At 47.9% G+C, this 10,939-nt stretch overlaps 1 protein-coding gene across 1 annotated transcript in view; it reads right to left on the bottom strand.

Moving 5' to 3' along the window:
- Positions 1-4,885: 4,885 nt before the first annotated feature.
- The window catches only part of DNAAF5 (dynein axonemal assembly factor 5), a 47,383-nt gene continuing 41,329 nt past the window's right edge, over positions 4,886-10,939 (bottom strand). The window contains exons 12-13 of the mRNA XM_045542914.1: positions 8,154-8,345; positions 4,886-5,899 (exon numbers count right to left, since the gene is read on the bottom strand). Coding sequence (XP_045398870.1) covers positions 5,763-5,899; positions 8,154-8,345 — 329 coding nt within the window. The 3' untranslated portion in view covers positions 4,886-5,762. The remainder of the gene's footprint in view (positions 5,900-8,153; positions 8,346-10,939) is intronic.

The raw sequence follows: 10,939 nt of genomic DNA, 5'->3' as shown, positions 1-10,939 counted from the left end.
AGCGCTGCCATCGCTTCCACACGTCTGGCTGCCAGGCCGCCCTGGCCTTGTGCTCTGCGCATGCCCGCCCGGAGGCCAGTGGTCCCGGCGCTCCTGATTGGCCAACTCCCAGTCACGTGACACACCCTCGCACAAAGGCCGCTGGGAAACTCCCTGTTGTGAGGACTCTTGATCCCACAGTGCCCATGCGCGGGGCAGCCGCGGGGACCTATGTGTATGGCAGAGGCCTGACTGGGGACCTCCGCCCCAGGCGGGATTGTGAGAGGAAGCGGCTGTGCACTCCCAGGACTATACTCCTCCCCCCGCCCCACGCGCCCCGTTAAACGTGTACCGTGTGGGGAGATGCCACACGCTCGAGAACCGCTTTGGAGTCCTCAGCGGGGGCGGGCGGCACCCTGTGCCGCGGCCGTGCGACGTGTGAGCCCTATGGACTGAACCGGAACACTCGGCAGGGACACACCCGAGTAACTCGCCGGGATGAAACTTCAGCTCTGAAGTCTGTTGTTGGGAGACTTGGAGAAAGTGCTCATGATCCACCGGGTCCCCTACGCTGATTTGGTGGCTCTTTCCCGCAGGGACATCCGCCCGCTGTGGTCTCCCCTCCCTCCACTCTCCACCTGAGCCAGAACTGTCAGCTCACTTTCTGAAGAACAGAAATAGGAGGAAACATAAGGTCTTAGAGAATAAAAGTGCCAGCAATTAGGCCAGGAAGAGAACACCTCCACTTGTGAATGGATTCTTCTGTCTACAGTTACCATTTGTTGTGTTTGTTGTCAGCCAAGAATGGGGCGCTGCCTTGTCTCTTCAAATTACACTTTCCAAGGCATTAGAAAACGCCTGAGTAGACGCCTGGGCGCAGATGAGCAAGTGCTTGTGCCTCAGAGGCCAGGCCAGCTCCTGGAGCTGTCACGTGCTTACAGGAAGAGGCTCAGACCCTTTGGGTACAAGGCCAAGGATATGCCCAGGTCAAAAGAAGGAGATGGAGAGGCCTGGCATGAGCGGGGGCTGCAGCCTCCCTGTGGGATACCAGGCACCATCCACAGCAGTGCTGCCTGTGGCCTCTTAAGATGCTTTGAAAATTATAAATGACTCAAAGCCTGGAAAAGAAAAGGTATTCATACTCTACCACCCTTCACTTATGTCTGAGGTGACACAGGCAATGCCTTGATGTTGGAATGATGCTGGCATTCCAGCATCCTGGAAAATGGGAAACAGTCAGGAAAGAAGATTTATCTTTTGAGAAAATGTGACTTTCAAGTTCCCAGGCTGGTCAGGAGGCGACTGGTGGCGGGAAGGCACTCCTGCTCCTGCCTGGAGTAGGCAGCCTCTGAGCACACACAGCCTCGGCCTTTGCCTTCGAGCTCAGCCGGATGATTGTTCTTAGAGCTTTAATATTTTTCATTATGAAAAAAATTCACGCAAAACTCACACATACACAAGTAGAGAGAACAGTATAATGAACCCCCTTAGACCCTTCATTGCTCCAGTGATTTAAAAAGTACCGACCATGGAGTAGCTTTGCCTGTTCTAGAATTCCACGTGAAAGAGATTATGTGCACTCTCTAATGTCTGGCTTGTTTAATCAAGCCTAGCATCTGAGAGCCATCCTTGCTGCAGTGCGTAGCAGCCATTTGATCGCAGTGCAATATTCTGCAAGTGGCTATGCTACAGTTTGTGTTTCCACTTATTACTGCTGATGGATGTCTGGGTTATTTCCAGTTTGGGACTAGAATAAAGCTGCTATGAACGCTTGGGTACAAGTCTTGGCATTTTCATTTCTCAACAAGACAACTTTTTGATAAACCTTTTGCTTTGACATCCTGAACATCGTTCCCTGGGCCAGGGGTTCTCTGGACAGAAGAAACAGGCGTGCTGACTTGGGAGCTGAGAGTGTCACCCAGCGTCAGGTTTCTGATTACAGAACAGTCTCTGTGACTTGTGTTTGTGACTAGGTGATACACACACTACAAAGTAAATTCTGAGGTACCAAGAGGCGAAGACTGAACTCCATCTCCAGTCCTTCAGTGGTAGGGGTCCCCTCTCAGAAGCCACCACTGGTACTAGCTCCTTTTGTCCCTTCCAGAAATATTTTATGCATAGAAGCAAGTAGGCAGCTCCCCTGCCCTTCTTCTACATATGGGGTATTTTATTCACAACACTGTGCTCCTTGTTTTTAGACATTAACAATATGTTTTGGAGATCAGCCCATACTGACATACAGAACTGTCTTTAGCTATTAAAAGGTAGGTGGTGGTTTTATCTTCAAGCAACTCCTGCCCTTGTGGAATCACATATCTTCATTTAGGTCACAGAAGCATTTCAAAGGAAAGCAAAACTTGCCTTTGAGCCATGGTGTAGGTAGCAGTAAATACATGAATTATCTTTATGACAGTAACTTTTTCAGTTTCTTAAAATTCAGGAACTGAAGCCTTTGTGACCTTAGGTTGGGAAGAGATTTCTTAGATATAATACCAAAAGCACAATCCAGGAAAGAACAAATTGATAAATTAGACCATTCAGAATTTGAAACTTCTGTTCTTTAAAAGATAATGTTAAAAGAATTAAAAGACAAGCTACAGAATGAAGTAAAATGTTTGCAAATCATGTATATGACAAAGGACTAGTATCTAGAATATATGAAGATTTTTTAATATTGAACAAGAAAACCCAGTTTTGTTAAAATAGGCAAAATTTTTTCAAAGACACTTCACTGAAAAAGCTACACCAACGGCAAATAAACACAAGAAAAGATGCTCAACATCACTGGACGTTAGGGAAGTGCAAATTAAATCCACAGTGAGATACCACAATATACCTAATGGAGTGGCTGAAAGTAAAAACAGACATATCCAGTGTTGGCAAAAATGGGAGAACTGGAAGTCTTAATACATGGCTGGTGGAAACATAAAATGGTACAACCACTCTGGAAAATAGTTTGGCAGTTCCTTAAATAAAAACTATGTCTATATCTACTATGATTGTCATTCTGCTCCTACATGTTTACTCAAGAAAAATGAAAGCATCTGTCTACACACAAAGACTCATACACACGGGTTCTAAGCAGCTATTTTTTTGTAATAGCCAAAAACTATTATAGAAACAGCTCAGACGTGCATCAGTGGCTGAGTGGACGCATTGTGGCATAGCCACAGAAAGGAATACTACTGCTCAGCAATGAAAGGAGTGAACTATTGATGCACACAATGTGGATGGATCTCAAAATAACTGCCAAGGGAAAGAAGACAAAAAAAGAGTACGTGTACGAATCCATTTATATATAACTCTAAAAACTGGGAACTACTGTATAGTGACTGAGCAGACAGTGTTGCCTAGAGACCAGGGAGTGGGAGCAGCAGGAGGGGACTGCAAGGGTGGAACCGTGAAGAGGTTCCCTCTCTTGATTGTGGTGGTGGTTTCGTGGCTGTGTACACACGTCAGACTCATCAATCGCCCACTTCAAATCTATGCAGTTAATTGTGGGTCGGTTATAACTCAATAAAGCAGTTAAAAACAGCAATCCATTGATCGGGGACTACAAACATTTATCAAATATGACCCAGTAATTCTACTGAGGGGTTTATCCAAGAACAACAGAAACATGTCCACATAAGACTGAGACACAGAGCTCAGTGCAGTTTTGCTCACAGTACCCACAAACTAAATGTCCATCACCTGGTGAATGGTCTTGCTGGCCCTGGACTAGTGAATGGATAAACAGCCTCAGAAAATATCAGAACGTATGGTTCCATCTGTACATAAAGCATTAGAGGCCGGGAGCGGTGGCTCATACCTGTAATCCTAGCACTCTGGGAGGCCGAGGTGGGTGGATTGCTTGAGGTCAGGAGTTCGAGACCAGCCTGAGCAAGAGTGAGACCCCGTCTCTACTAAAAAATAGAAATTATCTGGTCAACTAAAAATATATATAGAAAAAAATTAGCCGGGCATGGTGGCGCATGCCTGTAGTCCCAGCTACTCGGGAGGCTGAGGCAGGAGGATTGCTTAAGCCCAGGAGTTTGAGGTTGCTATGAGCTAGGCTGATGCCACGGCACTCACTCTAGCCCGGGCAACAAAGTGAGACTCTGTCTCAAAAAAAAAAATAAATAAATAAGAAAAGGTAACACCATGGAGACAGAATGCAGATGAGTGGTTATCCGGGGCTGGGGTGGACAGTGGGGGTGACTGCAATGGGCTTGAGGAGCCCTGGGGTGCAGGGAGTGTTCTAACACTGGGTTGTGATTGTTCCCCAACTCTAAATTTAGTGACACTCACCCAACCATACACTTAGAATGGGTGAATTTTACGCTCTGTAAAGTCCACGTCAGGGGCACAGTGTCTATGCTGCCGCTCCACCACCGGCGCCTGGCGGAGGGCTCCGTAGACGCTTGCTGACTAGAGGGCATTTACCAGAATTTCAAAGAATTAAGTGACAGAGGAACGTAACCCTTCTCAGACATCTATTAGCCCTTTGGAGGCTTTTGGTCTTTTTCTGGACACACCTGTGGACGTGGTGTCACCTTACTCCGTTGAAAGCCGTCTAGGAACTGACCAGCCCTGCTGAGAGCTCCTCCCACTGTCACGCTCCGACCTGCAGCCAGCATGTGGCAGGGCGGGACGGCACAGGTGAGGAGGGGAGCGTGTCCTTCAGCACGCGTGTCCACTCAAGGTGGGCCCATGGGTGGCCTTACAACCCCTGGCGATCACACCCTAACTTTTAGGGAGCTCCTGCCACCTGGTGTCCAGAGACGATGCCACAAGAGCCCTGGACGGCCCTCTCAGAGGAACCGGAACTGTCAAGGCTGGGACCACTGTGAGGCTCAATGTAAGGAAAAACTAGCTGTTTCTTAAAATGTCGATTAATTACTAAATCCCGGCAAAGACAAGCATATAAAATAATTATAATAAATATTTTTAATTACATTTTCAAACATGAAAGCATAAATGTTTAATATTTGATTGTTAGAAAATATACACAGCATTTCTCCCTTGTGTTAATATAAATAATGGCTTATGGTAACAATACCCACTTAAAATGAAATCTTTTAGGCACTTGGGTGTAGACAGTGCTAGGGAATAACAATTTTACCTTACTGCTACTTATAACAGAACAACCAAAATTAGATCTGATTAAATACTTTACTTTCAACACTGCTAGCATACTGATTTAAGAAAAAATACCGTGCAACATACATCCATGGAACTTACAAAGTTCCAGCATACTTAGGGAGACATTTCATTGATAACAACTATTAAGATTTCAAATCCTTTTTAGTCTGTTCGCTGAGATATTAAATTTCAGGAGACAGAACCCAAAGGAAGATGAAATTTCTTTTTAATCACTTTGGCTTTTTTCCCCCTTCTTGTTCAATAGTTAAGATTTTTCCTTTTGGGCATTTCAGCAGGATATAACCAAGAATCCGTGAACCCAGCAGGGCAGGGGAGGCTCAAAAAAAAGCAGCTAATGTGGCTGCCAGTATGAGCAGCAGACCTTTACCTTAACTTCAGATTAGCCGTGGATTTTTGGAGACCTCGCAGTGAACCGTGTGAACAGGATGTAAGACGACAGAATCCACTTTGAACGCAGGTCTCCTGGGAAGGACAGTCTTCTTGCTGTCAGAGTCTTGCTTGTGACACATCCTGGCTGTTGATAAAAAGCTGCCCTGTTTACGAGGTTTAAAGGCCACAAATTCCAATGCAGGCAAGGACAGAGGCGTGGCGCTGGCTCCCATGCCAGCCGTCAGCTCGCGGCCACGAGCCCTCGCTGGTCAGTGTGTGGCGGGCACGGCCTGCAGGTGCTGCAGCAGCTGCTCGCAGTAGGCGGCGGAGCGGTGCTTGTGGAGCGCGGCTTCCGTCTCCCTCACCAGGACGTCCGGGAACAGGGCACTGCCCTCTTTGAGGACCTCTGTAAAACAGCAGAACACCCGAAGATGCCGGGAGTAAACATCAAACCAGTCCTGCCGGTACGTGCACATCAGCCTAACATCAAACTTAAAACACCTATAAAAGCATTTTCAATTTTCCCGATGCTGCTGGGTTAGTACACAACAGTCACAATATGGACAAAACTTAAAGAAAACCATCTCCCTAGAGTTGCTGGCAGACTGTGAAATAGAGGCACCTTCCAAACGGCCCCAGGGTCTTCAGGTTGCATTTTTGGCCTCAGAAACAGTTTCTGCATTAACAAACTGGCTTAGAAAAATGAACAATTTCCTTACATTTACTGATGCTGATTTGTGCAACGTATAGTTATTGCAAACCTATTGCATGGGGGTGCTATGACACAGCAGGACACGAAACTCCATCCTGTAGAGTTCGCGTTTCAGCAGGGGAGCAGTGGCCAACAACCAGAATCAAGAAGGCAAACGTGTCGCGTGCTCATGGTGACGTGTGAGACAGGAAAAAACATGGAGCCAAAGCAGGCAGTGGGCGCTGTAGTGCAGGGGGCTGAGGCAGTGAGGGGCATGGTGGGGCCGCTGCAGTGATCAGATGGGAGAGGACCAGATTCTGCCGACAGGTGTGAAAGGGGGGGCCCAGCAGGACCCCAAGTCACGGCCCTGTTGCTCAGAGACGGATGGCCACTGGGGACCGTGGGGACCCTGCAGGGAGGGTGGGCAGTGGCTCCAGTAGTAAGGCTGTGGTGCCCACCAGACCTTCAGTGGTGTCCCGCAGGAATCTGGAGGCAGCTTTGTGCCCGAGCACTGGCCGCTGCTGTCGTTTTAGGCAATTTCCAATGACTCTGATCCCTGCCTTCTTTCCGTTATTGGGAGAGCACTGATGCCGCTGCCGGGGAATCCTGGTGCTGGTGCACTCACTCACTTGCAGACCACCTGACTGCGCGACTCCAGACAGAGGTTCTCAAAATGTGCTTCCAGGATCCTGGGGCCCTTTGGGGGTGCCTGTGAGTCACAACCACATTCACGGTAACACTTGAAGTTACCTGCCTGTCACTGCGCTCACGCTGGCACTGACGGTGCAGAAGCCGGCTCAGGCCCACAGCCTTCCCTGCCGCAGACTCACCGTGAGCACACAGGCTTTGAGGTGTGTGTGGTGAGTGTGGCACAAAGTGCCGGTACCAGGAGATGTGACCGAGCTGGGAGCTGAGCCGGCAGCTCTCCTAGGAACGTTGATTTTCCTCGAGAGCTCGGCTGACTGACAATAAACTCGAAGTACAGACCTGGTACTTGGCAGAACATTTTCTTGAAAATGAGTCAAATGAGTCTATCACCCCAAGGAGAACAACTGACAGTATTTGTGACCGAGGATAAAATTCAAACTTTCCAGCAAAAAATCAGAATTATAAAAAACTTGTCTCTGTCACCATGAGCTTATTAGACTCTTAAGACTCTGAGATCGATGCCAACAAATGTGATTTTTTGACACTGCACAAAGAAATGTATTCACATTGGGAAGATACACATAATATTTTCCAAATGACATTATAAAAGCAAAGCCGCTACGTTCAAAGTGTGAGAGGGACCAGTGGATTTTATAACGAGCACGAAAGGTTCCCTGACAGGTTCCAGAGTCTACACTGCAGATACCTTCCGGAAGCTGCACCTGTCAGCTGTCGGCATAGCACCAAGGACAACAATCCACAAGCACCAGAAAAGGCCACTGTTAATAAAATACTCTTCTCTTTCCCAACTACGTATGAAGCCAGAGGTGAGGCCAAGCTTTTTCCATGTATTTCATCCAAAACGATGTGTCTCGTAACTGACCCACCGCGCCAGTGACGTGCAGATCTGGGTGTCTTCCGAGCTAGACATCGAGAGACTTGCAAAAACCTGACACAGTGCCACTCTTCTTGCTAACTGTTTTGTTTTGAAAATACGTTTTCAAAACACATGTTGTGTTAATATAGAATGGGTACTATTGTTATTTTAAACAAAGTAACAAGTATTTAAAAATTTTCTGAATTTTATTTTCTATCACAGTCAATATCAGTGGCTATAACCCACAAAGCCCTGGCGTCGCCAGCAGCCGTGCGAGCATGCGGGACCCTGAGGCTGCTGAGGGACGGCCGGGTCCTCTGAGCCTGGGAACGCTGCCTGCCGCCTGCGCTCCCTGCGGCTGCTCAAACTGCTCAGCCAGGAGGACCCCAATGGATACACTCAGCACAGGTATCAGAATTGCGTACAAGTCATTAGAAATCTTACCTAAAACTGCATCCTGGATGGCAGTCTCTGGGTCGTCAAGGTACACGAGGAGTTCTTTATACAGGTATTGGATGCTGCTTTGATAGTAAGACTTCCCGTCGGCGCCTTTGATGCACTTGAGCCAGGTGATTAAGGTAGAGGCAGCTGCTATCCTCACATCATTGGAGACATCGTCCAGACGTTTTAGGAGTTCTGGAAGGAAGGGCCCGGGATAAGAGTGTGACAGATTCTGGAGCAGACATTTCATATATAAACTTCCACTGAAGGTGTCCCCTTCACACACCTGTGAGGCACCTGCCTTCAGGTCCCAGGAAACCCACACCTCAGGGGGACACTTCCATGCACCTAGAGCCCACCGCAAGGTGTGCCCAGTGTCCTGGAACTCCTAGGCCCCAGCAGATAGGGTGGAAGACAGTGACCTGAGCCCCTTGAGGCCCCTCTGATAACCTGCTCAGCGGGCTTGGACAGCCACTTGCATTTCTGCTGAGCCTCTGTGAAAAGACCATTCTGATGCTGGAAGCAGAGGAATGACCTTTGCTGATGGGTAGAAACTTTTAAGTTGATGGATAAGATTTTTATTTTTATGTTTTGTAGAGATGGGGTCTTGCTACATTGCCCAGGCTGGCCTTGAACTCTTGGCCTCAAGTGATCCTTCTACTTCAGCCTCCAAGGGTGCTGGGATTATAGGCATGAGCCATACGCCCAAACTTGGATACGATTTTTATCAAATTTATGCTTTTCTCCCATCATCTTAAAAAAATCTTTGGCACCTACTACCACGTTATCTTCTGGACATTCTCAGAGATCAAGCCCGTAAAATGAGTCAGCAGGTGAACACTGGCGCACGCAGGGGGTTGGTGTGGGTGTGGGCTGCCCTCACACTCGGAGGGCATGCTCTGCCCGCAGCAAGCTGTTCCTGGCTTACTGAAAGGCATGAACAGCACCCAAAGCTTAGACGTCCCACCAAGACGACATGGCTGTGAGATGGGACCCACTGGGTCAACTCCCGGGAAGTGCCCAGGCCCTTCCCTGAGGGTGCTGGACTTCTGGTCACCATCTCTGGTACAGGCATAGGAAAGGAAGCCACCGCAGGGCTGGCCCTCTGCGGAGCACCGTCTGAGCACTCTCACTTAACGCAGACGCCTGAGAGGCAGTGCTGTCACTGCACACACCTCAGGGATGAAGGACCCAAGTCAGAGACTTACATCCTGTCCAACGTCAGCCAACAAACAAAAGCAAAAGAGCAAGGACACATTCCTCTGAGGGCATTTCTCACGGGCTCAGGCCAACTCTGGAGTCACAGGAGGCCTTTGCTACTGTGTTTAGGATGTCACTGCCCCCTCTCCAGCTGTAAACAGAAAATGCCACCCAAAAGTCCATTTTCATAACAGCATGAGGTCGTCCTTTCTGAGCAGCCGTCAACTCGGGCACAATCATGGCTACTATGTTGGGCCCGTTCTGATGCCAGCACTCATTGGACTGTCACGGAAGGTCCAAGAGGCATCTGTGCTCACATCTCAGGGCACCTTCCCTGCCCAGCCACGTGGGCAACAATTCTCCAAACACGTGGCCTCGAGAAGCACAGACCAGGCATTGCGAAACAAAGGAGCCTACAGAGGAATCCTTTGTAATGAAAATAACCACACTTGGATTTGCCGTAAACTGTAGGAAAAATGCCCAAATATGTGCAATCTTTTCACTAACTTTTGTTTTAAAAAGTGAGTGAAATCCCAACCAGTCCTGACAGCCAAGAAATCACTTTGATGGAACTTGTTCAAAAATAGGACTATAAAGACTGCAGTAGGAACAAGACATTTGTTGTTACAAAAATAGAAACAAAAAACCAAACTTGAGAGAACGTGTGGGAAGGCGCCCAGACCCCGCGCAGTGTGTGGATTCTCGACCTGCCGGTTCACGTCTGTCTCCAGTTCTGGGAATTCCAAGTCACCATCCCGTCCAAGGCTGTCCCCCCACCATCCTGCTGGCCCCCACTGTCCTGGGACCCTCTCATTCCCACACCCCGGCCTACTTCCTCCCCCACACTTTCTATCTCCTCTGTGCTGTTCTCAGCAAATTCAAAATTACTGTCTTTCAACTCACTAACTCCGTTTTCAGCCACGTTTAGCCTGGAGTTTATCCAATGCATCAAGTTTTACATCCCAGTGACTATTCTTCATTTCGAGGAATTCTTAAAAACCATCTTTTAAAGATTACTAAATATTTTTGGCATACAAAGAGTACAGATAATGAAAACCTGTGTAGTCGCTTCCTGTTTTAAGAAATAAAAAATAACAAGCCTGGTGTGGTGGCACAACTGTAGTCCCAGCTACTTGGGAGGCAGAGGTGGGAGGATCGCTTGAGCCCAGGAGGTTGAGACCAGCCTGGGCAACATAGCAAGACCCTATCTCTTAAAAAAAGAAAGAGTAACAGCTATATCTATAGCCACAGCACACCCTGCCCTATCCCAACCCTCTTCCACCCTCTCTAGGGCTAACTCCTGTCCTGAAACCCAGAAGGTGTTTTCCTTGTTTTCTTGTGTTAATGCTATTTATTTAGTGACATTTTATCTGTCTTGGCTGTGTCTGGACTCATAGTACCAACTTGACTAGAAGTCAAAAAGTAGCATTTTCTACTTTTTCTACAAAAGAAACCTCTGTCAAACTTAAATACAATAGTCCTTGGGTATCTGTGGCCCTAGGACCCCTGTGGATATCCAAATCCCCGAGTGCTCAAGTCCTGATATAAAATGGGAGTATCTGCACATAACCTGTGCACAACTTCCCGTA

Source organism: Lemur catta, chromosome 2 (genome assembly GCF_020740605.2).
Source record: "Lemur catta isolate mLemCat1 chromosome 2, mLemCat1.pri, whole genome shotgun sequence".
In the NCBI taxonomy this organism is placed as follows: Eukaryota; Metazoa; Chordata; class Mammalia; order Primates; family Lemuridae; genus Lemur; species Lemur catta.
The sequence above is the reverse complement of the archived record's forward strand: the minus strand, read 5'-3'. Positions and strand labels throughout refer to the sequence as shown.